This window comes from Ovis canadensis, chromosome 6 (genome assembly GCF_042477335.2).
Source record: "Ovis canadensis isolate MfBH-ARS-UI-01 breed Bighorn chromosome 6, ARS-UI_OviCan_v2, whole genome shotgun sequence".
Taxonomy (NCBI): Eukaryota; Metazoa; Chordata; class Mammalia; order Artiodactyla; family Bovidae; genus Ovis; species Ovis canadensis.
This window is the reverse complement of record NC_091250.1, coordinates 53519203-53546178: the sequence shown is the minus strand read 5'-3', so window position 1 is coordinate 53546178 and position 26976 is coordinate 53519203. Positions and strand designations below refer to the sequence as shown.

At 44.2% G+C, this 26976-nt stretch overlaps 1 protein-coding gene across 2 annotated transcripts in view; it reads left to right on the top strand.

The window, feature by feature from the left end:
* The window catches only part of FAM184B (family with sequence similarity 184 member B), a 120258-nt gene extending 93343 nt beyond the window's left edge, over positions 1–26915 (top strand). Inside the window, exons 9-18 of one of the 2 annotated variants that reach the window (XM_069593764.1) lie at positions 5025–5154; positions 5952–6164; positions 10513–10666; positions 13690–13853; positions 16677–16855; positions 18575–18721; positions 20834–20951; positions 22665–22769; positions 23545–23744; positions 25751–26915. In XM_069593764.1, the coding sequence (XP_069449865.1) occupies positions 5025–5154; positions 5952–6164; positions 10513–10666; positions 13690–13853; positions 16677–16855; positions 18575–18721; positions 20834–20951; positions 22665–22769; positions 23545–23744; positions 25751–25844 (1504 nt within the window). In that variant the 3' untranslated portion in view covers positions 25845–26915. The remainder of the gene's footprint in view (positions 1–5024; positions 5155–5951; positions 6165–10512; positions 10667–13689; positions 13854–16676; positions 16856–18574; positions 18722–20833; positions 20952–22664; positions 22770–23544; positions 23745–25750) is intronic. The other variant, XM_069593765.1, reaches the window with a different exon arrangement.
* Positions 26916–26976: the final 61 nt, after the last annotated feature.

Below are 26976 nucleotides of genomic sequence, written 5' to 3'. Positions count from 1 at the left end.
TACCAGAAGAGAAGATACTAAGTGGGGGTGTAGGGGGCAGAAATCTATGAGAAATTTCCATAGGTCCTTGCCAGGAGCTTGAGTGAGACTCAGGAGGCCTAGGAGTATGCTGCTGCCATGGTGCTGAGAAAAATGAAGGTACTAGAGATGGGGAGCTAGGAGACACTGGATTCCAAGATCAGCTACAATGAAAAAGCCTTTCTGAGCTCTGTGAGCATTGAGTTGAGACCTCAGAAACAACACTTTAGGAGTAAGAAACACACCCTGTAGAATAAGGGCCATACCCTAGAACAGAGGACAATGTTGAACTATCAGTTCAGTTCAGTCGCTCAGTCATGTCCGACTCTTTGCAACCCCATGAATCGCAGCACGCCAGGCCTCCCTGTCCATCACCAACTCCCGGAATACCATACATGCTCTATAAAAAGACAAATCCAGGCATAAAAAGATCAGAAAGAGCCCTGAGTAATTTGATTGGCTGTCATAACAAAACTAAACACTTCTGAAAGGAATTCATAATACAGACTCCTAGTATTATCCACAGTATTGAGCATTTGATGAAAACATTATAAGACATGCAAGGAAGCAGAACAGTATGACTTATAATCAAGAAAAAAATCAGCTAATATAGCCTAAAATGACCTAGATATTGGAATTAGCAGACAAAGACTTGAAAGCAATTATATGAGCCACGTTCAGGGAAAGGATTGTTATAATGAATGAAGAAATAGGGAATTTCTGCAGAGAAATGAAAACCTTGAAGCAATGGAAATTCTAAAGCTGTAAAGTACAATATCCACAATGAAAACCTCATTAGATGTACTTAACAGCAAATTAAAATCACAGAAGAAAAGTTTATTGCCTGAAGATAGATCAGTAGAAACCATCTTATCCAAAGAATGAGGGGGGAAATTTTTTTTTAAATGAGATTCTTAGTGACGTGTGGGACAATATCAAATAGTTTAACATGCATGTATTTAGAGCCCATATGTAAAAAGGGAAAGAAGATGAACCAGGAAAAAATATTTGGAAAAAATGACCAAAAATTCCCCCAATTTGATGTGGGACACCCATTTACATATTCAAGAAGCTCGGTGAACTCCCACAGAATAAATCTGAAGATAACAATGCCTAGATACATCATAGAAAATCTGCTGAAAACAAAATATATCCCCCAAAATCTTACAAGCAGTCAGGTTTTTAAGAAGACAAATTACATACAGGAGACAGTTGGCTTTTCATGAATACTAATGACAACTGACTTGTCATCAACCTTCTAGGCTCATTTTCTGATGAAAGCCAGAAAATGAAGCAGTATCATTAAGGTTATAAATGGAGAAAAAAAAAAAAACCTGTAAAATCCTAATTTTAAGTCCAGTGAAAATATCCTTCAAAAATGAGAATGAAATAGAACATTTTCAGGTATATAAAAGCTAAGAGGACTTTTCACTGGTTAAGCTGTAGTATGATAAACAGCAGTAGAATTTATTGAAGCTGAAAGGAAATTACAGCAAATTTAAAGTTGCATCTACAGGAGAAAATGAAGAGCATCAGAAATGGTAAATGTATGCTGCTGCTAAGTCACTTCAGTCGTGTCCGACTCTGTGCGACCCCATAGACGGTGGCCCACCAGGCTCCCCCGTCCCTGGGATTCTCCAGGCAAGAACAATGGAGTGGGTTGCCATTTCCCTCTCCAGCGCATGAAAGCAAAAAGTGAAAATGAAGTCGCTGAGTTGTGTCCAACTCTTCGCGACCCCATGGACTGTAGCCCACCAGGCTCCTCCATCCATGGGATTTTCCAGGCGAGAGTACCGGAGTGGGGTGCCATTGCCTTCTCCGGTAGATGTATAGGTAAATATAAAAAACTACTGCTTTTCTTTCTCTTTAATTTCTTTAAAAGACATATAACTGCTTAATAATTAAGCAGTATATTATGAAGTTCACAATGCATATAGTTGAATAATATATGACCGCTAGCACAAAGAATGGGGATTAATGGAATTATAGTATTGTAAGGGACTCATATTTTATATGAAGAGGTACAATGTTAACTCTAAGTTGGTTGTGGTAAGTTAAGGATACAAGCTGTAATCCACAGAGCAACATTAAACATTAATACAAAGAAAAGCTTAAAAAATCCAACAAAAGAACTAAAATGGAATCATAAAATGTCAGGTAGGAAGATAGCAAAAGAACAGAAGAACGATAAGAAAAGGAATTGGGCAATTAGAAAAACAAGTAAGATGTGGATTTAAATCCAATCATTTCAATACTGATAATGTAAATGAAACAGAGACATCATTTAAAAGAAAGAGATTGCCAGAGAGGATCAAAAGGCAGCACATTTACCATATGCTATCTGCAAGAGAGAGATTTAAGTATAAAGACACTGTTATGGGCTGAACTGTGCTGCCCCATGCCCCCCTCAAATTCATACGTTAAGGCCCTACTCCCCAGTATGAATGCATTCAGAGATAAAGCTTTAAATAGATGATTGATTCAAATGCGGTTATTAGGGTGGCCCTCACCCAATATTTCCTTGTAAGAAGAGATTAGTGCACTGGTAAAGCAGACAAAGGGGCAATCACATGAGGACATGGGGTGATGGAAGTTGGTTTTCTGCAAGCTTCACAAGAGAAGCCTTAGAAGAAACCAAACCCACTGACTCCGTGATCATGGACTTCTAGCTTTCAGAATTATGAGAAAATTAATTTCTGCTTGTTAAGCCCTTCGGTTGGTGGTATTTTGTATGACACACCTTATACAGGCACAGATAAGTTGAAAGGTAAAAGGATAAAAATAGATATACCATGCAAATACAAAATGTAAGGAAGCTAATGTGGCTATATTCATATCATGTAGACTTCAGAACAAGAAGTATTACCAGTGATTAAAAAGGGCTGTTTCATAACAGCAAAGTGGTCAATTCTTCTGGAAGACATCACAATCCTAAATGTGTATTACCTAATTACAGAGCTTTAAATGATGAAGCAAATACTATGAGAACTAAAGGAAGAAATGTACAATCATATCTGAGATTCTGACACCCTTTTTTGAATATTTGAATGACTAGACTAATATCAGTAAGGACATAGAAGATTTGAACTAAACTATTAACTAAATCTATTTTATATCTGTAGACAATATGCTGAAAAACTACAGAATAAATTTTTTTCAAGGCACTAAAAACATTTGTCAATATAGACAAACTAATATTCTTCATGAATACAAAATCCTCAACAAAATGTTTGAAAATATAAAGCAGTATATAAAAAGAATAATATATCATGACCAAGTACAGTTTATCCCAGAAATGTGTGGTTGATTGAACATTTGAATGGCAATCATATAATTCATCATATTAAAAAATAAAGGGAAAAATAAATAATCATATCAATAGATGCACAAAAGCATTAGACAAAAGTTAACATCCTTTCATGATAAAAACTCTTCAATCCATGAATAGAATTTCTTCAACCTGAAAAAGATCATGTATGATAAACATGCTTAATGGTAAAATGTTGGACATGTTCCTGCAAAAACTCAGAACAAAGCAAAAATTCTGCTCTCACTACCTATCATTGTCCTGAAGGTCCTAGGCAGTCCTGTAAAGCAAGACAGAGCTACAAATTAGAAAGGAAGAGTAAAAATGTCTTTATTTACAGACAGAATGATCATAATTGAATACTCAGTGTTGTTAAGAACATAATTTACTCTGAATTGAGCTATAGATTCAGTTCAATCCCATGTAAAATCCCAATAGCCCTGTTTGTAGGAATGAACTGTTCTGAACACAGTTATATTTAGCATAGCTTCCAGAAGTTTGAAGATAACCTAAGAGAATTAGGATGCAAAGAAAGAAACCTTTTCACTTTATTAAATACTTGACTAATTTTTACTTGTATTAATATACAATTAATACAATGTGCCAGACATAGAGTTAAGCATTTTTTAAGATATTTACTCTATTAAATCCTTATAACAATCCATGTGAAAGGTACTAATATTAACCCCATGTTTTGGAAGAAGAAACAGTTTAAAGAGCTCAGACAAAGTAACATAACCATTTACCAGTAGTAGCACTAGAATTTGAATGTGGGCAATCTGGCTCTAGTGTGCATGATCTTAACAACTTTGCTACACTGCTCTTAACATCCTGCCCTTCCTTTCAGGGGTCCCCTCTGTCTATGTTGCTGGGCCTTTTCGCCTCTGCCAAGTCAGAGTCCTTCTCATGGTCTTTCTTCACAGTCCAGGGCCCTAACCTGTGGTCCTCTGGCCTGATGTGTTTGCCAGAGGAAGCAAAATGTCATTGACCTCCCAGCAATCTCTGCAGAGATGCCCACAGTGCATCTTTTACACTGTAATGCAGGACATCTTTTACACTGTTAAACAGGATAAATATTTAACTTTACAATCAGCCCATCACATTTTCTCAGCTGATTGAAAAGCTCGGAACTGAGTATAGAAAAGTCTCCTCCAAAAATATTTGTCAGCATCTCTTCTAGAATGCAGAAACTACTGCAGCTTTAAACCAGCATTGTCTTGTCCCTGCTACATACACAGAAAGGCTATTTATAATCCTCCTGTGTACACTTGGGAAAAGCCAGTTAAAGCCGTGTGTGCTTTGAAAAGTGTAAAGTACTGTATTCAAGTAGAACATCATTTTTTGTTATTTTCCACATTCATGAAAAGTTGTGAAATTAGACTACAGAGACCTCTTTTGAAGCTTCCAGGAATCCCATATAAGTAACTCTAAACTCTCAGTCATTCTGATAATTGATCATTTATTAAGTACCCACTGAAACAGATATCCAGTGATTCCAGCTGAATATTGACAGTCTCCCAAGTGCAACAGCACTTAGAATTGAACGTCAAATAGCTTTTTCAAATCCAGGAGAGATGTCTCTCATTCCATTAGTGCCATCAGAGCTCCGTCCTCCCAGCCCGAGTGGCTGGGATGTTAGCAGAGTGACCATGTCATTTCCATGGCATCTTTTGTGATTTTGACCTCCGTATCTTCAAAGGATCGAAGCACCCATCAAGGAGGGAGGTGACCTGCAGCCTCCATTGGGCTCTTTGCCAAAGGAGAAGGCACCAGAAATCCAGCGTCTGCAGGAGGAGTGGCAGAGCCAGAAGGCCAGATTGCAAGCCCAGGTAGAAGGATGGCCTTGGTGGGGATGCACCCTCATGCTGAGTGAGACCCTGCCTCTCCCTTATTCTTGCAGACAACCTTGGAAATGCATGCGGGGCCCAATTCTTGTCCAAGTTGGGGAGGGCAGTCCAGGTCAGGGCAAGGTGGGCTTCTTGGTTCTGTTCATTTATTCATTTAACACCTACTGTGGCTCATGAGTACCTGCTATGAGCCAGGAACTCTTCGAGGTGCTTGTATATTATCAGTGAACAAACCAGACAAAAGTCCTGCATTATAGGGCTTGTATTTTAGCAGAGGAGGTGGACACCAACAATAAACACTAGACATAAACAATAGGCACTTATAATATTAGAAGATGTTAAGGGCTCAAGTAAAAAGAAAAGACTGAGCAGGATAAAGATTGAGTGGCTGTCTGGTGATGAGGGGTGGGTATAATACCAAACAGGATTGTCAGGGAAAGCTTCTATAAGAAAGGGAGATTTGGGCATGTGGGGCACACAAGGGAGGCTGCTGTATAGACCTCTGGAGTGTTTTCTGGTCCCCTTTTGATTTCTCTTGGATGGCACACATCCCAGCCCTTCTTCTCTGTTCCCTGGTATCCATGGCTCTAGCTGAGGAGCCCCTAGGAGGGCCAGCTGTCCCCAGGTCCTTCAAGCTTGCCACTTCTACCTGCCTCAGCATTCCCATGGGTAGAGGAGGCTCATGTGGGCTGTGGAGACGTTCAGAAAGCTTTGATGTTTAAAGAAAACCCCAGGCAGGGTGAGAGTCCCAGCCTGAGGTTGGATGCCCTGGTGGGCAGGTCTCACAGATGCAGCAGGCCCTGGAGCAGTGTGCCACAAGCTACAGGGAGGACCTGCGGGAGCTCAAGCAGCTTTCTGACCACGAGCGGGAGCAGCTGCGGCATGAGCTCCAGGAGACCGTACAGCAGAATCAGGCAGCGAAAGCCCAGCTTGAGGCTGCCCACAAGCGAGCTCTCTGCATGCTTGAGAAGGCTAAAAGCCAGGAAGTCAAGGTAAAGGTGTTAATGACGACGTCCACTAACTACTACTGAGCTCTTGCTGTGCAAGCACCTGCTCAGCACTTTGGGGGGAGCCTGTTGTACAATATCTCCAGTCCCCATATTCAGCTTACAAGGTCATTATTATCATATTCCCTTTTTCTGGATGAGGAAGGAGGCTCAGAGAGGTTTGGCAACTTGCTCAGGGTCACACAGCTAGTAAGAGGCAAGATAAGGATTCAGACAGACTCAGGTCTGTTGAACTTCTGGTCATCTGCACATGACTTTTATATCATAAGACCAACTTCTCTTTCATGACTTGGGCAATATCCTGCAAAAGAAATACTAAGAGCTCCCAAAGGGAAAAATTGATACCAGACTCAAAGTACTTGAATTCAAATGTCATCAAACATCTCAGCAGCAATAGGGAAGCTAGAAGATAATGAAGCAATTCTGAGAAATTCAATTAAAACCATTAATAAGGGTGAGAACTGAATAAAAAAATATCAGACATATGAAATATTAGGAAAATTACCTTTTGTTATCAGTTTATGCCTCTCAGTTTGCAATTTACCCTTCAGTACCTACTTGTGATAATGATCTGTATTCTTTAAGCATTTCTCTTTACCTCCCTTACAGTGCTAAGCTTTGTCAGTAGAGGGCGCTGGAGGCACCTTGCAGGAGGAAGGAGGCTTCCCTCCCTGGTTTTGGAAGGTGCCTGTTTGCTGTTTCTGGCTTCCACTGCACACCTGAACAGTGTCCTGGGTGTGTGAGGACACAGATGATATACTGCCCCAGTGGCCTGACAGTAATCGCACAGCTCTGGTCCAGACCCAGTGACCACCTTCCTGTGACCTTGTGATGTGGACACTACAGACTCCATCATCACACTTGGTGACCCTGCCTCTCTCTGAGTTCCTATCCATTGCCTGCTGTCACCTGTACCCCAGAGGTTTGTTTCTTGCAACCCTCACAAAGCAAACACTGTCTGCTCCGGCAGCCTTCACACCTGCCCTGGTGCCCCCATTCCCTCTGGGCACCTGCCCACCTTGGTTCACCTGCACAGGTGGAGGGTTGCTCCTGCTTGACTCTGGCCTCAGGTGGAGGGTTGCTCCTGCTTGACTCTGGCCTGGGCAATCCAGCCATCTCCATCAGTGAACTACCACCAACCTTCTCCACCAAGGTCTGGATCCCAAGCTCCCCATCCAAAGCTTTCCCTTTCTTGGATGGTCTCAGTCAGCCTCAGAACACCCTTCAGAGTTCTTTTTGCATCTTCCATACACTTTTCCTCAGGAAGTTCCTTGAGGAATATCCCACCAAAACAAAGGAACACACCAAAAAAGAGGGAATAAAAGAGATCTAGCATACAGGGAATCCAGCACAGGAGAAAGGTTTCAGGAGCCTAGCTGTGCCACTAACAGAGCCTAGACTGGAGTCTAAACTGGAGCACGAGGATGGAGGGCTCCAGAAGAGATGCCTCCATGGAAAAATAGGCTTGATGGCTTCTCTGATCGATTTGGCCATGTGGAAAATTGTAGAGAACGTATTTTACAAAGCTTTTAGAGGCTGTAGGAAGACTTGGCCAAAAATCCAAAAAATAATAATAAAATACAGTAGTTATTAATGCAAGGAAAAATAAAACTTTGGATAAGGTAGACTTTTTATTTCTTTATTTTTGGCTGTGCTGGGTCTTGTTTGGTGCACGTGGGCCTTCTCTAGTTGCAGTGGGGGCTATTCTCTAGTTCTGGTGCACAGATTCCTCACTGCGGTGGCTTCTCTTGTTGCCAAGCACAGGCTCTAGAGCACACAGGCTTCAGTAGTTGGGGTACACGTGATTAGTTGCCCTAAGGCATGTGGAATCATCCTGGACCAGGGATTGAGCCCACACCCCCTGCACTGGCAGGTGGATTCCCAACTACTGGACCACCAGGGAAATCCAAGGTAGATTTTAATAATTATAATTTACTTAGCTCAGTAGTAAATGGCATTTACTTACAAGAAGGAAATATTGAATATAGTTCGCTGTATTTAGAAAAGAAATATAACAATATTTGAGGAATGGAAGAGAAAGAATGTACGAGACCAAAATCTTCATCTGCCATAATAGAAAGACAATTCATAATTTCTAAAATAATCAGGTTAAAGCAGGATGGAGATACTGTCTTGTTATTGGTGGTAAATATCAGAAGAAAGAACTAAGAGTTCCAATGGCTACCTCCAGTAGACAGGATGCACACAGAAGAAGAAAGAGGGCTGGGAGGTGCTAGTTTTCATTTTTAAAAAGCGGTATTTGGCTCTTTATACTGTGTTCATGCATTGCCCAAATAAAAATTAAAAAGCTTTTAGAAAAATGAGAGAGAAAAGAAATGAGATAATGCATATGGACTGCTTGATACTTAGTAGGTGTTCAGAATTTGTGAATTCCTTTTCTTCTTTTATTCTCTTAAATCTTTCTCCAGCTTTGCTTTCAGTCTGCAAGAGCTAAGGCTGCCAAGTTCCCCATGTTATTCACTGCTGGGTCATGCTGGGTCATGCTGGCCTTTGTGTTGGCTTGAGCTTTACTCCTCCAGGCCAAAGGCCTCAATCCCTTGCAGGAGGCAGAGGAAGCATAGAGGCCTGTGGTGGGAGAGAGGGGAGTGTGCTCTGTCCATTGGGATAACCCACAGTTCTAAGCCCCAGTCCCTAGCAGCCATGGAACCAGATTCATGGGGTCTTCATTACTGGCTCCAGTCTACTTGGGGTGGTTCCAGAATGAGACCAAAGTGTTTGAAATTCTCACTGGAGATGGTAGACATATGATCATTCCTAATACATGACAGTGATTGAGAGTGAGATGCCTGGGTTCAAATCCTGGGTCTGCTACCTACAAGGAAAGGGAGCTTAGGCTTCCTTGTGCCTCATGTTCCCTATTATAAAGTGAGGCTAGTAACATGTACCGTACAGAACCACTGAGAACATCTAAAGAGAATTCACCAGAAGTGCTTAAAGCAACACATGACTAACAGCAACCCCATAGAGTGTAGCCCACCAGGCTCCTCTGTCTGTGGGCTTCTCCAGGCAAGAATACTGGAATGGGTAGCCATTCCCTTCTCCAGAGGATCTTCCTGACACAGGGATTGAACCTGGGTCCCCTGCATTGCAGGCAGATTCTTTACTGTCTGAACCACCAGAGAAGCCCCAGGGCAAACAAAAAGCTGGGGCAGTTTGCCAGGGATGAATGTCTGGCTTGATATAAAATCTGGCCACTAAACCTTGCATGATCCTCACTGCCAAGGACTTCTGAGCCAGAAGGCAGGCAAGGCTGACCTAAAAAGAGATTGGCTCCATCTTTTGCAAGATCTTTGCTTCAATCTCTCCATTCACATTTCCTTGGGATTAAAATGTCACCAGTTGGAGTGCTCTGAGCCTTGCAGCAAGTGCAAGAAGGAGAAAGTATCAGAGAGTTTGAAAAGTACAAGACTTTCCTGTCTAGAGAAACTCACCAGGGGATGACTGAATTTCCCATGATAGGAATAAGACTGTTTCTCCCCGTTTGCTGGGGAGCAGCAAAGCAAAGATGCTGCTGCCTTCTAGTAGCTGCCTCATCTGCTTTTTCCTAATGGGAGCCTCATGCATTTGATGCAGTCCCATTTCTCATTGTTCCTGGAGGTTGCTTGAGGGAGTGGGAAGGGCTTGGGCCCTGGATACCATCACCCATGGGTTACAATCCTGCATCCACCATTACTGGTTTTCGGTTAGGGCACTTTACTTTTCTGAGCTTGTTTCCTCTTAATCCTGTATCTTTTCTGTGTGACCTTGGGAAAGCTAATTCATCTCTCTCAGCCTCAGTTTCCTCACCTGAAAAGTGGGATGTGTTAATTGGAACTCTTTGTTGCGAAAGTAATAGAAACTATTAGTTTCTTGTTGCTGCTGTAGCAAACTTACCACAAACTTGGTGGCTGAGCACAACATAGATTTGTTATCTGACAGTGCTGGAAGTCAGAAGTCCTAAAACCAAGGTGTTGACAGGGCTGTGTCCTTTCTAAAGGCCCTAGAGAAGAACCTGCTTTCTTGCTTTTCCTAGTTAGTGTCTGTCTCTTTCCCCCACCTCCTAACACCAAATTCCCAATGGTTGTTCCAGTTTTGAACAGTTATCCACTCTGGTCCAGTCAGCTGTGAACCAGTCAGGTTACACAGCACAAAATGGCTGCTGTGGCCAGGTCCAGATGAGTAGGGGAACAGTTACTGTAGCCTGATAAGCCCTCCATCAGGGAGTGCAAGTGCTCAGGGAAGCCCCCGACAATGAGGAAGAATTAGGCAAAGGGGACAGGTCTCCCCCTCTGTGCCCACTTTCATGCCTTCTTCCTCCCACTTGTGCCCACAGGCCACAGAAGAACGCTTGAAGAAGGAATCCAGCCACAGCCTCCAGATCCAGCACCAGGCGCACCGGCTGGAGCTGCAGGCCTTGGAGGAAAAGGCCCGGCAAGAGCTCCAAAGGGAGTTGGAGAGGATGCAGGCTCAGCAGGCACTGCTGTTGGGTATGCATCAGCTGTGCACCCATCAGGGTTGGGGCAGCAGGGTGGGGGGTGGTAAGGACCAGGGTGACCCTCCTGGCTCTGCCACCAACCAGCTGCGAGATGTGCATCAGGTCACACACAGCCTCGTTTTCATTTTCTAGGAAGTTAAGTTGTGCTTGTCTCTCCATCATAGAAGTTCTGTACGGATTTGATGAGATATAAAATGCTTAGCATATAAATGAGCCCAGTTAGTGCAGATGATATTATCATCATCTTCGTCATCATTACTGAGCATTAGCCAGATCTCAGCCTTCGTGAGAATTTCATGAGATGGCCTCAAACTCTCATTTCTAAAGATTTCTGTAAAGCTGGGGACTTAAGCCCCCAGGATTCTGGGTTTGCCTCTGCTTCTTTCCCTGCCTTCACATTCTCAGCAGGAAGCTCACTTCCTCTTCAGTTTTCACAGCAAAAACTTGTCACACAAAGCATTCTGGAAGTTTCCAGAGGCAGTAAAGATCTCCAAAGTCAAATTGCCTGGGCTTGAAGCCTGACTCCGTTCAATGTGCACTAGCTGTGTGACCTCAGGCGAGTTGCTTAACTGCTCTGTGACTCAGTTGCTCATCTATAAAATGGGAATAACAATAGTATCCCCTTCATTGGGCTGTTGTTACAATTACATGAGTATATACATGGGAAGTGCTTAGAATAGCACCTGGTAAATGCTGTGTAAATGTTCACTGTCATTACTGCTGAATATTCCACCTTTGCATGGCTGACTCTAAGGGGCTCTGTCTGTTTGGGTAGATGATCTCTCTCCCTCATTTTCTCCTTTACTCTCATCTTCTTTCTCACTATTAAGAGCAAGACAAATGTTCTCCTTATTTCATGTCTAGCATTAAAAACCATATAGACCTTTTAAAAATTTTCTTCAAACCTAGACAGTGCTCTCCTTAAGAGAATTTTTGGAAGAGTATTTTCTTTACCTCCATAAGTGAATAAGATCTACTTGCTGCTTGATTTCATTAGACAATGTGACCTGCTCACTGCATGTCAGCACATCAGCCCACATTCATGTTTCCAGATGAAGGAGAGAAAGAGTCCCACAGATTTCCCAGTTAGCAGCTACCCTGGAATGGAGGTGGCCACATGGGAAATGCCAAAGTTTCGGCATCTTAAGAAGATACATTATACAAGATAATACCCAGGTTGTACCACATTTCTCAGGAACCAGATTCCCCAGACTGAGGTCAGGCTGGACAACCCTGATGAGTCCAACACCCCACAGCAACCATCTTTGCTGCCCTGTCCCTGGCCTCTCTGACCCCACAGCAGCCTGATCTTTACCTGGATGAAAGATTCCAGAAAGACCCTGGGGACAGACTGGCATGCTCAGCACAAGTCCCAGGAAGAAGGGGCTTTGTGTACTGTGTAATGATGATAACAAATCGTGGGCTTTGTGGGTGGCATTGGATGGGTGGGAGCACAGACCACCACAGGATGATACTAGGACTTCCTGGTCCAAGTTACTCCCCTTCCATCATCTGTGTGAGACACACCTGACATGCAGCACAGGTCACTGTGTGAGGAGCAGGAAGGGTGAGTGTCCGCCAGACCACCTGACACACTGGGGTGGGTACCTAGACGTGCTGGTTGAATAGGTGGATGGGCAGGCGGATGGATGGGGGTGTAGATGGGTAAATGAATGGATGGTGAGAAAATATAAGAAAAGAGGGGCAGGTAGTTCATGCTTTGCTAAAGAGTTTTATTACACATATTTTTGTGATAAAGGATTTCAAAAATTGGGTTGTATTTAAGCTATAGAAATCACTCTATTAAAATCTGAGAGGAGAAGGAAGATGATGAAATAAAGTTTTCAACATAATAGCATCAGAATAATTAAACTTTTATATGTGTTTACTGTCCTTTCAGGGAAGCATAGTAAACTTGTGGGAAATCTTTTACAACTGGGACACTTTCATAACATCATTAATTTTTGCTCTAAACATCTTTTATTTATTTTACAAATATATGTTGAGCACTTCCTCTATACTAAATCCTGTACTATGTATCTTATGGCCTCTGGGATTATTGGAACAATGTTTCAAAAGTAATTTGAAATAAGTAAAATATAAAGTCTCAAAAAGTCCATAATGGAAAATAAAGTATTAAATTTACTAGCACTTGAAAATTATATTCTCTTTAAAAATTAATAACTCACTGAATACTGTCTACTCCATCAGAAAATGTTCTTTTTGAAATGATTATTTTATTTGCCTTTTGATCATGCTGGGAAGTGTCACACTATCAGAAATCACCCACAATCCTCAGAGGAGAAATTGTACTTCCTGGTTGTACTGGTCCCTGAGTTAAGGAGGGCATGTACATTTCCCCTGGATGATTCTGGTTTTCATAATGACTCTGTTGGGATGATATGCCACCCCCTCCCTGCTGTTCACAATCCAGCTAGGAACTTACATCCATGAGAAGGAGAACCTGTGATTGTTTGTCTCCTTGAGAATTAGCATAAATATATGTCAACATTTCAATTTGAGACCTGTACTTCAAGAAGAGGCCACTGGGTCATGTGCTAATTCCCTGTTCTTAATTTTCTGTCTTGGTGCTGAGGCCAAGTGTTGCCTCAGGGTTCAGCTCTGGATTCAGGCTGTCCCACCCCTAATCCTAACCAACCAGCAATGATTAAGCAGGTGATTCTGAGGGAAGACGAACCATGGGAGGTGTTGAATCCTGACACTATGACTTATTAGCAGTATAGCTCTGAGCTGCTCAGCCTTTCTGAGGCTCTGTTCCTTCAGCATAAAGTGGGAGGGATAATACTGGATAGGATGGTTGTAGGGTTTCACTGAAAACACTTTTTAAGGGCTTAACACATTTACTACTCTATAAATGGTATTATTGTTGCTGTTCTATTGAAATAGGTAAGTTTGGGGAATGTGAACCAACACCTACAGCTGCTCCCCACCCTAACCCACCCCAGACTTTGGCCTCAGCATGCTCCTGACCTTCCACTGCTCTTCCTTTTGCAGAGTCCCTGAGGCAGGAGCTGGCAGAGCAGCGGGCTGCCTGCTCTGAGCACCAGAAGGACTTGGAGGTGCTGCAGACTGAGCTGAGGGCCCTGGACAGCATGGGCAGATGGCAGGCCATCACCCAGTGTCCAGGGGACAGCGAGGACCATGCTGGGACTTCAGAGGTCAGCACCCCTGCCCTGCCCACACCCTTCTTGGAGCAGCATCAGGGAGAGGTTCCAAATGCTCTTTCACCCCTTCTCCTTCCACAGGCCTGGGGGATATGTCATGAGCTTGCAGGCTCCCACCTCTGGAAAGCAAAAACAAGTTTTAAGTACAGCCTGTTATTTTAAATTCAGATGAAATAGCATCTCAGGGTGTTGGTGACAGACAGGCGCTAGAGACAGCTCATCTGGGTCACTCCATGGACCTGCACAGAATTTCTCAGAACACCTCCCCAAATAGATTCCTGCCTAGATGTCCCCTGTTGCCATGAGTGGGGGGTGCCTTTCTGTCACCAAAGCTCTGAACTTTCTGGTCAGACTTGGCCCATCATTTTCCTCCTTGCCCATCCATAATTCCTATCTTGCTGGGTAGCATAGGGACCCCCTAACAATCCAGACATCTCTCCCCAGCCCACCACATTGGGCCTCAGGTATCCATCTAAGGCACCTCTGTGAAAAGCCTTCAGTGGCTCCTTGCTGCTATCAGAATAAGCTCCCAGTGCCCAGTCTGATGTTGAAAAGCCTTCAGCCACTGGCTGCATTTCCCTCTCTGCTCTAAACATGGCCTCTGCCTCCTGCCTCAGTGCCTTTGCACATGCCCTGCCCCTGCCTGGGACCCTTCCTCCCTTTTCAGTGCCCAACTGATCCTTCCAGGCTGGGGGTCTCCCATCCACACCCATGACTTCTCTCCACCTTCTGAGTGCCCGGAGCACTTCCTGTTACTGCAGCTCAGCTCGCACCCGCATCTACTGCCTGTCCTGTTAGGGACCCATCACTACATGGATATCCTTGTTTCCTCGACCAGACTACAAGTCCTTTTAGAACAAGCCATGTCTGTCCATCTCAGTCCACCCCAACCCCAGCACTTGGCACACAGTTCTGCACACACTAGAGTCTCCACCAGAGTACGCAAATGGCCATAACTAGCTGGTGTCCCAGCCCTGCTGAAGATCGGAGGAACGTGGGGATCATTCATTCCAGATTTTGCTGGTACTGAGAACCTGAACACAATTTCTGTGTTGAATGAGAATTATTAACAACTGATATATCACAGTGAGTTGGTGATATAACAACTGATATATCACAGTTGGTAAAGTGTAGCAGAGGAAAAACAGAACATGATCCATTATATGTTCTAGATTGGTGGGAGCCACCTGGACCTATGGTAGGGGACAGGGGAAGTATGGGATGGTGACAGCTGGTGGCTTGAGGGTTCAGTGATAGGCCCACTGCAGTGAGTGACAGGCTCACCTGAGGGCTATGGATAGAGACTCAGGCTGGGTGGATGAGACAGTACCTGGTCATCAATGTGCCGGCCTCACCTACATCTCACTGGAGGGAAGCCCTGAACACTCTGGGAGAAACAGCAGACCCTGGGTGATCTCCCACACAGAGAAGAAATGTATTCATTCATAAGAAGGAACAACTCCAGGCAGCGGGAATGAAGGGGCGGCGGTGGCGGGGGCCAGAATATAAGGATGCGCTGGTGGATACCACTGCAGGTAAGTGGTGTTCCATCCACTGGAATCTTCTGAGAGCCCCATGAAATATTTCTCAAATCTTTCCCAGCCAAGCACAGAGAGGGATGGACATACCCATCAGCTTCTCTCTCCCTCCAGTCAAGGGTGGCCCCACAGAACCTTAACCAAGCTCTTCTGGGTCACGCAGATGTGAGTGCCAGGGGGTGCCCAAGAGTGTCCCACATCATGTGCGCCCCAGGGCTGGAAGCAAGAAGTACGGGGCCTGGGTCACACAAGCCCCCTCTGCAATGCTGTTCGGTCCTCATGTGGAAGGAACAGGTGCACAAACCTTCAGGCACGTTTGTATGGCCTTGAAAACTGCTACATTCACCAACTGGGGGATTAACTGTGCCCCCATTTAAGGTTGGACATAAATCTTTATATTTCTGTCTGAACCTTAGCATTTCAAGCATCATTTCACAGCAGGCATTCATTTGGCACCTACTGAATCCCAGATACTGTGCTAGGTGGTATAGAACTGGGAAGACTGAGGTGGAGATGGCTCCTTCCTTTTCTCCACCTGGTGGTCTGATAGAGAAAAACAGCACTTCAGCAAATCAGTGCACTTCTGTGTAACCTCTACACAGATGGGATCTGGCTGTCAGAGAAAAGAAAGATCATTGCCTCTCCCCCAAGGAGATGAGAAGGCAGGAATGATTGGGTGTGGAGGGCACCCTAGGTAAAGAGACGGGCAAGGGCAAGTGTGGGGCAGTAGATTATAACTGCGGTGGCCTCAGAATGACCTGGGAAGCTTTCTCAGAAGACACAGGGCTGAGATCTATCCAGATTCACTCTTCCAGAATCTTGGGAGGAGGTGTGATAGATCATTATTGTTCAGCAAATATTCACTCTCCCCTTCCTCTGCCCTCTGTGGTGTTGCCCCAGATTTACATGTTGAAGCCCTAATCACCAATATGATGGAATTTGGAAATGAAACCTTGGGGGATAACTAGTGAATTAGTGTCCTTACAACAAGAGACAGGAGACATCCTCCCCCGCCCTCCCCCAACACACACATAGACTCCACAGAGGTGGAGTGTTGGGCTTGTTTTAAGCCACATTCTTGGCTCACCAGCATCATTCAACTTTTGGAGAGCCGAATTTGGCCAACTCTCAAAGCTGAAACCTTCAAGAGACTAGACATGAGCTCCTGAATCAAGTCTGGAATTTGAGCTCCAAGCTGGGTCTTTGCCACAGTACATCTGTGGCCCTTGTGTGCCATTGAGCCTCCTGCAAATGGTTCTTCTGGCTGCTTTCTCCCCAGGAGGAGGGTGGCCTGGGCCAGGCGGGCTCTCCCAAAGGCAAGAGTGCAGTGGAGCTGCAGCCCAGTGAGGGATGCTGCCTCCTGGAGGAGAACTCACAGCTCAAGGAGGCAGTGAGGCGGCTGCAGGCCGAGGTGGAACAGCATCAGCAGGAGGCGCTGCAGCTCCGCGACCAGCACAGGTCGGTCTGAGGCTCCCAACTTCCTTCCCTCCCTCTCTCCCAACTCTGCCCCTTAGTGAGCCTCTGGGGTTTAGGATTAGGTTACACCTTCGGCATCTTCCCAAAGAAAAGACTCCCTAGTACTCCAGGACTTCACTGGTGTTACTCTGACCCATGTAAGGTATCAGTGGTCTAGGAATTCTAGATCTCAAACTGCAGAGAGTAAGCCCTGAAGTAGAGGGAGGGGTCGATGCTGGGTTTACCCTATTTCCCTACAGATCAGGAAATGTATGGAATCAAACTTAATAATACCAGAAGTATCCTTAAAACCAGCCTTAGGGAGACAGTGCAGTGGCATAGCTTAAAAAACAGTTCTGTGTGCTCCTGTTAATAGCTGTGTGCTCCTGTTAATAGCTGTGTGCTCCTGTTAATAGCTGTGTGACCTTGGGCAAGTCTGCTAACCTCTCCTACCTGTAAACTGTAGGAAACACTACCTCTCTTGGGGCTACTGTAGATGCAGTGAAACATATAGGAAGATGCTTACCATGGACTGACCCTGGTACTTGGTAAATTGTAGTGATAACTATGATCTTCTTATCTAGGTTGCATAGCCCTTTTTCCATCCTGAATTCACAGACTTTTTTCACCTCGATGGAAAGTTTATAACTACAACTTTAATTTTGTTAATGGATATAGGACTTTTCAGGTTATCTGTTTCTTCCTGAGCAAGCTTTGGTAATTTGTATCTTTGAAGGCACTTATCCATTTCATCCCAGTGTTTGAATGTCCCAGTTTCCAGCATACAGATCAAGTGAAAGTAGGCCTGAGCTCATCTGAGGAATAGCCATGAACCCACCTGGCCAAGGTGGAGCACTTTAAATTCAGTTAGAGACTCATCATGTAACACTGGAATAAGGACACTGGACCAGAGTAGGGGTTCCTAATCATTTCCAGGTACAGCTTCCTCCAGATGAGGAAAGCAACAGACCCTCTCCTGGAGAAGGGTATCCTCACATAAAAATATGCATGTACTTTTGGAGGGTATCAGGCCCCTTAGGCTGGTCTGTGGATCCCTTAGTGCCCCACCCCAGGGTTAAGAAAAGTGATATTAATAGTTGATGGTCGAACATATACTTTGTGCCATGGACTGTCCTAGACATGGATTAACATGGTTCATCCTTGCAATAACCCTATAAGGTAGCCCCTATTGTCAGTCACATGGAGAAACTGAGCCAAGCCTAGCTTGCCCAAGGTCACACAACTAGGAAGTGATGGGGGAGGTCAGGGATGGACACTGGTAGCCTAAATACTGTTCTCTTAGCCCCTCTCACACCCTGCCTTTCCAGACTGGACTGCAGGTCTCTCAGCTCTCAGAGTCCCAACAGTCATCAATTCTGATGAAGAATCTCAGCCTCCAGGCCTCCTCACCTGCTCCAAGTGAAAGGAGTATTTTCTGGGACTCCTTTCTTGAGCTATCCTCCCACCTTTCCCCTTTGTGCTCAGGTCCCTCATGGAATGCTGGGGTGGAAGGTGCTGAAAAGGTGTCCCACAAGATGGGTTTATCCTGGTCCCCACAACTCAGAGAACCCAGGTCTCCTTCCCACCATGTCCTGACCTCAGATTCTGCAGGCCACCTGGCAGAGTGGGGAGAAACTCCAGTCCCCTAGAAGTTCAGTTGCTAGACGCCTGGGCAAGCCCAGCTGTGCTTCTTCTCCCACCCCCCTACCCCCACCCCTCCAGGCTGCTGCAGGAGGATCAGCAAGCCCAGCGGGCCCGGGAGGTGGAGATGCTGCGCCAGGAACACCGGAAGGAGATGCAGGCCATGGTGGCTGATTTCAGCAGTGCTCAAGCCCGGCTCCAGGCCCGGCTGGCTGCCCTGGAAACCGAGTAAGTGAGGCTTTGGCCCCAGGATGGGAAGGACTTGTAGACGTACCATTTTGTTGGGGGGACCAACTCATCCCACTGTCCCTGGGACTCTCTTAGTTTTAAAACTAGAAGTCCTGAGTTCCACAAGCGCCTCAGTTCCAGGCAAACTGGGAAGGTTGGTCACCCATCCTTTTATGAGAGACAACATTCCTGTCTCATGCAGGGCACTATTAATCTGTGAGGAATGAGCACGGTTTAACCCTCACACTTGGAAGAAATCAGAAGGGTCAAGGCTGCTCTTTTTATGAGCATCTCCCCCTCTAATATGCATCATTTCATTTAATCCTCACAGCAGTTCTTTTTTTAAAAAATTATTTTATTTTAATTGGAGGCTATTTTACTATATTATAGTGGGTTTTGCCATACACTGACATGAATCAGCCATGGGTGAACATGTATTCCCCATCCTGAACACCCCTTCCCAGTCCCATCCCTCAGGATCATCCCAGTGCACCAGCCTGAGCACCCTGTCTCATGCATCAAACCTGGGCTAGTGATCTATTTCACACCTGGTAATATACATGTTTCAATGCTATTTTCTCAAATCATCGTACCCTTGCTTTCTCCCACAGAGTCCAAAGTCTTTAGATCTGTGTCTCTTTTGCTCTCACAGCAGTTATTAAAGATAGAAGCTTATTCCCATGGACAGATTAAGAAACCAAGAGCCCTTCTTGCAAGCATTCATTTATTCATTCAACAAATATTTGTTAGGGGCCTTCTGTGTGCCTTGCACTGTTTTAGGTTCTGGGGTTACAGTGGGAATAAAACAAAAAACTGTGCTCTCATAGCACTCACAGATTCTAGATGGAGATTCTGACAAAGAGTAAGCAAACAAATATTAAACTTCATAACAGATAGTGAAAATGCTATAAGGAAAACGGGATCAGTATCTGGAGTGCCAAGGGTGGGTAAGGAGGTGACATTTAAGCATTAGGAGGCGTGGAAATGAGAGCGACATTTGAATAAAGAGCTTTCCAATCAGACAGAAGAACAAGTGCAAAGGCCCTGGGGCCTGCCTCCCAAAACCAAACAGCCAGAAGGCTTAAGTGGAATGAATGAGAGAGTGATGGTAGGAACTAAGGTTGGCAGAATAGCTGGGAGGGATAGAGAAGATGCTCCACTGAGTGAGAACAGGTTTGGGTGTATTTGTGTGGAGTGCATATTCACCTTTTAACAGGGTCATTTCTGAGTGCTGAGAAGAGAAGAGACTGGGGGATCAGGGTTAGTGACAAGGTGACCAGGTCAAGCAGCACTAAGTAACTTTACATGCCACCTTTACATGTCAACTTTACATGTCTTACCCTTAACTTGTGCTTTTAAAAACTGTCCCCAGCTGTCTCCAATATGAAGCAAATCATCTAAAATCTGGAGTAGGTTTTACCACCTACCATCTAATGGGTTCTTACCATGTGCCAGGCATACATTATCTCCTTGAATCTTCACAACCACTCAGTTTCATGCCCATTTTAAAGAAGGAACTGAGGTTTATGGGCAAAATACCCATTACATAGCTAGAAAAAAGCAAAGCTGGGTTAAGAGCCCGGGTCCTCTCACTCCAAAGCCCTGGCCTCTTATCACCTGCAGCCCTCCTCCCTCTACCACCATCCGGAGGTTATTTCTCTCCAGCTTCACACTGAAAGGGCTGTGGGTACCTGCTACCCCCCTATTTTGCAGAACCAGCTCAGGCCGTGCTCTCTGGCCACCAGGAGATGGCGATGGAACCACATCTGTAATTAGCACAACCTGCTGTCCTTGGTAGCAGTGGGGACATTTGCCAGCCAAAGCCACTTTCCCCAAACTTCCCTGGTTCTTGAAGCCCTGGTGAATGTGGCATCTATGTACACAGATCTTTGATTCCTGGGCTGTACACATGTCAGATTGGGAGTTGGGGTCCTGGGCTCCATCTACCTGGAGCTCTGCAAGCAACTCAGTGGCTGACCCTGGGCCTCAGTTTCCCCTTTGGTGAACAGAGTGGCCAGCCAGGCCAAGCACACGGCAGCATCCGCATCATGTCCACATCTCCCTCCTGAGTCACTGTGGCGCGGGGGCTAACTGCATGCCTGCTTGAAACAGACTGAAAGATTCCGGAGAGAAGCCAGGGAAGGGGGCATCCAGGCCGGAGGACATTCAGCTCATAGGCCGTCTGCAGACCCGCTTGAAGGAGAGGGAGGAGATCATCAAGCAGCTGACGGTGAGGCTTCAGGGGCGTTCGCTTTAGCCTGGCACTTCCCTGGGGGCCTAACACTGTATTCCTGATAACCTGAAAACCACCTTACAAAAGGTCCTTGGTTATTGTTTCCATTATATAAAATAATACATGCTCACTAGAAAAAACACAGGAAAGTAGAAGGCAAAAAATAATTACCCTGCTCCCAAGTCCTACACCATCTGCCTGATGTTGGTATTGGTTTGTGTTTTGCTAACCTATAGAATTTGGGAAAATCTAGAATGACTTGGACCTCACATCCGTGTCTCCTCACTCTGACCATTGCTTTGGGATTTGTCCAGCCTTCCTGTGCTCCACGTTTTGGTTGGAAGTTCTCTGTAGGCCAGCTCCCAGTGGTTCACATTCAGCTCTGGGGACTTTGGCTGATATACTTGCCTCTATCGGCATGGTCCATATGGGTCAACTAGTTAGCCACATGTGAAGTCCAGCCATTTCCCTGTGTCTCTCCCTTCGCCACCTTGGTCCAGGCCCCACTGCCTCTTAAAAATGGTGGAGAGTCCTTTGGTCTCCCCACTCACTCCAGCCTCACCCTACTCTGCTGACCTCACAGCAACCAGGGTAACCTTATTAAAATGTAAGACACATCACAGCACAGCTCTGATCAGTACTACCTATGGCTCCCTGTCCTTCTCAGAGTAAAATCAATGGTCTTATAGTGGCTACACATCCTCCCACAACACACACACACACTTGTAACTCACACCCATCCTCGCACCCTCCTGCTCCCCAGGCACACTGCTTCTTGTCAGGATGATGAGGAAAACTTAACCACTGACGGAAAATCAGATGATACTAATAAGGAATTGGAGAAGGAAATGGCAGCCCATTCCAGTATTCTTGCCTGGAGAATTCCAGGGACAATAGAGCCTGGCAGGCTACAGTCCATGGGTCGCAAAGAGTGAGACTTGACTAAGCGACTAACACACAATAAGGAATTGTTTGTTAAGTGTGACAAAAGTATCATGGTTATGTTTTGTAACAAGTCCTTATCTCTTAGAAATACTTATCAATGTTTTTACAGATGAAATTTGACAACTGGAACTTATTTTAAAAACAAGACATCTGGAAAGAAAAACAGTGGAAAATGACACTGATAAAGATTGACCATATAGCGATTGTGAATTGTTTAGTCAAAGTCATGTCCAACTCTTTTAGACTGTCTAACCCCATGGACTGTAGCCCACCAGGCTCCTCTGTCCATGGAATTTCCCAGGCAAGAATAATGGAGTTGCTTGCATTTCCTTCTGAGATCTTCCTGATTCAGGGATTGAATCCACATCTTTGGCATTGGTAGGCAGATCCTTTACCACTGAGCCACCAAGAAGACCCATATAGCGATTGTACCTGGGTGTTTTTTTATTTTGCCTTAGCTAGTAACTTTCTGCAGTAGACTTTTCTCAGACGCTTTTCTCAGTACCTGGATCTCTGATTTCCCTAAGGCATTCCAAATAAGCTTGCCCTTTCCTTTACAAGAGGGGCTGGGGACACCAAGGTCCCAGAAATAAAGGTGCTTCCTCAAAGCCTCAGTGGACTGTTATTTGATTCCCACTGACTTCCCCTCTTTCCCCTGGTCTTTCTTCCTCTCTGTAATCTGCCCTCACAGCCATCTTCCTTCAAATCAAACTCAGTGTGCTGAGTAATTAGGCTCATTTAGACTCAGTTGTATTGTTTTTCCAGGAGGAGAGAAGATTTCACTATGCAGCGTTCCCCAGCGCAATGTCCCATCGGAATCGATCCTTCTCTTTCAATCCTCACCCAGGGTATTTGACCCCTTCCATGAAGGTAAATTGGTCCTACTGGTTTTAATGCATTACATAATTCTGCTGGCTTCATTTTTCCGAAAGATAATGGTAGCTTATTTATCAACAGTCTCGCATTCATTTAGAGAAATATTCTTTGAAAATAAGACCCCCAGGAGATAGTACAAATTACTAGCAAACTGTTTATATCTGACAAGGCAGATTACGTATATTTTTTATGAGTTTTTTAAATTTTCCAAGTTTTTTATATATGTGTCACTACTAATAGTGGCTATATCTTGGTGATAGAAAGGAGAAAGGCAAGAATCCTTCACTTCACCTTTTTTTTCCTTTTATATTTTTGCAATGTATTACAGTGAAAATAGTCACATCCAGATTTCTCATCTGCTATCACAAAATCCTAAAGCACTAGTTTCTATTTTTTGGTAATTCATTACCTCCAGTTGACTTCATGTGAGCTCATTTATAATTTTTATATATCCCTCTTCATGTGACAAAATGTAAGTTTCACTCCAGAAATATTAATGTATTTGAGGACAGTGTGGACCAGCTTCTGCTGAGGGTGCCTTTTAAAATCTAAAAACTTTACATTAAAACATACATTTGCTGCCAGAAGTTTTGGATAGAGATTGTGAGCCTTTTTTAAAGCACAACTAAACGCTTTAAAAAAGAGCATGCAGTATATAAATAAAAGTACTGTCTCTTGCTCACGTAATTCTGGCATGGCAGGCTTATCTACTTTTACAATAATGCTTCTGTTAGGTGGCACTAACAGGCCTTTCTTTTAATACCAACAGAAAAAGAAGATGGAGGAGGTGCCCAGTCGAGTGGTCAGTGTGCCAAACCTCGCTTCCTATGCTAAGAACTTTCTGAGTGGTGACCTGAGCTCCAGGATCAATGCCCCTCCAATAACTAAGTCACCCAGCTTGGACCCAGGTCCCAGCTGTAGCCGGCCCTACAAACCCACGCCATCTCTAGATGTGCAAACTGCCACAAGGTAGGGGGCCAGAGCTGGGCTTCTCAGGAAGGCAAAGAACCTTCCTGCCAATGCAGGAGACGTAAGAGAGGCAGGGTTGATCCCTGGGTTGGGGAAGATCTCCTGGAGAAGGGCATGGCAACCCACTCCAGCATTCTTGCCTGGAGAATCCCATGGACAGAGGAGGCTGGCGGACTATGATACATGGGGTTGCAAAGAGTCAGACACTGCTGAAGTGACTCAGCATGCACGCAGAGGGCCAAAGCTATGATTCCATTTTTCTGTTGACAGGAGGGAAATTAGAATTCCTTTCTGGCACCTGTTAAATACCCAGCATTTGGGCCGATACAAAGAATAACAAAACAAGCCTTGTCTTGGACAAACTGCAACTCAGCCAAAAAGAAAGATTATCTATGAGAAGGGAAATAGGTCGTTCTTTAGCAGAGATACTATTCCCTGATAACAAATCCCAGAAAGTCTCTTTTTTTTTTTCCTTTTCCATGGATGAGTAGACAGGGAACACTGAATCACTTAGCGGATCACTTCAGAGTGGTTCACACAAACGATGGGCTGTCATCATCTGGCCTTGAGTCTGGATTCAAGTTCTGGTCCTCCTCGTTTCTTAGCTTGTGTGGCTTTGGGCAGCTCACTTGACATCTCTGTTTCCTCACCTCTAAAATGAAGATAATATACCACCTACCTCTTCAGACTCATGTGAAACTAAAGGAGTTAATCCATAGGACATGCTCAGCACAAAACCTGGTGTAGAACTATTCAGCAATTTCCCACTATTATTAAAAGGTTATGTCTCAAGATTCATTATATAATCTTGTAATTTTAATCTTAATCTGTGGGTTTGGTTGATCACATATGGTGCTCTCTGATACTGCTTTGTTTTCCACAAACCCCTGCAGCATGCTTCTCTTCCAGAAATGTGTGATTTCCCCTGTTATTGATTTTCCTTCTTCCCCAATTTCTGTTCAGAGCTAAATCTTTAATTATGGACTTTGAGTTTGCTTTTCAGAAGAGGCCTCTTCTGAAATGTTCCTTTTCCAAAGGCCCTGCCTGCCCAAGGCTCTTTGGACAAAAATGAATGTGGAGCTGGAAGGACCCCCTGCCAGTCATTGAGCAAGTCCAGCCCTTTGTTTCGAAGCTGAGGACACTGAGGCCTAGAATCCCAAGCATATGGTCTATTAACTGCCAGAGCCAGAGCTGGCCTGACCCTGGCCACTGTTCATCTCATTATCACACACCTTTTTAAAGCTGCGTTCCCATTGTTTTATAAGAAGCTTCCCAAGTACAGATAGAGACTTTTCAGATAGGTATACACTGTACTTACTTATCATCTCTCTTTTTCAGTTTATTAGACTAATTTCACAGCCTCACTGAAAGGCCAGAGCACATTAGGTAACTTTTGAAGAGGCCAGAAGTGTAATTTTGTATTCATTAACCATTTCTTCTTTTATTGTTTTTTGAAAGGGGTTTGTTTAATTTGTGCCTGAAATAAACAGTAAATGTTGCGGACTTCTCTGGGAGCTCCCAGAGGTTGAGTCCACCTGCCAGTGCAGGAGACATGGGTTCAGTTCCTGGTCTGGGAAGATTCCACATGCCATGGGGCAACTAAGGCTTTGCACCACAAGAGAAGCCACTGCAATAAGCCCGCACGCTGCAACTAGAGTGGCCCTTGCTTGCCACAACTAAAGAAGGCCCCCATGCAGCAACCAAGACCCAGCTCAGCCTATACATATATTTTTTTTTCTTCTTCTTTTAAATAGTAAATGTTGCAAAATATGCCTCATTCATTTTAAGTGAAATAATGGACAGCATTGTTTCCACAACGGAATTAGATGCTCTCTCCTCATCTTCATCCTTCACAACTTGTTTCTAGCTACCAATATCGACCCATCACATTCTAGTATCTTTTTAAGAGTAAAGCAGTAGTTATCTTTCCCTGAAAAGATGATGGCATATTAAGTTGTTTACTGAATAATTTTCAAAACCATCTAAGAAAACTTGTTTGTTTTTAGGACACAAGATGATGATACAGCCCAACCCAAAGAAGTCCAACAGAAGCAAGGTTCAGCACACCAAGAATGGTTTACCAAATATTTTTCTTTCTAAACTGATCCTTGGGATAGCATAAAGAGGATATTTGAAAAACATTTCTTTTGAAACACCTGACTGAAGGAATGAACTAAAAAGCCAACCAACCAAATAACTTGCTTGTAATATGATTTACATATATAGCTAAAACGAATTCTTACATTAACATTTCATACTGTTTCATTGTGATGATAAGATGAAACAAGCCAGTGTTGTCAGAAAGCACCCACAGGGAAATATTATTAATGTTACTGATGACCTATACATGATTATTTCTAGTGTCCATAAGACTGCACGCCACCTTGTGGAATATCAGACTTTGTGATTTCCATGGTCTACTTTGAAAGTGGTTTCATTTTTCCTAGGATGCTGATCATCTTCACTTTAAAGTGTTTCTATGTAAATAACTCTAAAATGCACACGCAACCTCAACAGGAAGGGGAATAAAACAAAGCTCAGAATAACCAGGAAAGCCAGTTTCTAAAAACCAAACCCAACTACTAGGAATGGACTGTACCAGATTTTGGCATAGTTGGGTCAAATATTTTGACTTCCTAGGTCCAGGATATGAAGATTACAGAGGGTGTAACACCTACCTCAAAGGGGCTTTTTGAGGTTTAAACAAAATATGGGCAATAATTCTAATCATGAATTGTAGTTAAGCTTTGCCAGGATTTCTCTGTGAATAACGGAGCCTGACCCTGTCATACATCTCAGCCTCAATGACTGCAGCATCGGCTCGATTGTTTGTGACGGTTTCTAGATTATCTGTTCTTTGAAGTCAAAGACCTACTGAACCTCTAGTCTTGCCTCGTGGTGCGTTGCTTCCCCATCGCATGGATGCTCAGTGGATTAAAGGGAACTGAAAATGGCTGTTCAGTGCTGACCTTGCTGTCAGTCCATGCTGAGTTGTCTGATCCTCTGATGGAGCACTGCAACTTAACAAACTCAATACAACTTTCAGTGGGAAAAATACATCCTCAATCCTTTGGTGCTGGCCCAGCAGGTGGCCTATAAACAGTTGTCTATTCCATGCACTGTCAAATCTTCACTCTTTGAATAAAACTTTAAACAACTGGGCAATGAAAATGGTTGTGACTTGTACTGATTTTTCAGAGGTGAAAGTATACAAAGGCTGAACTTAGAAACA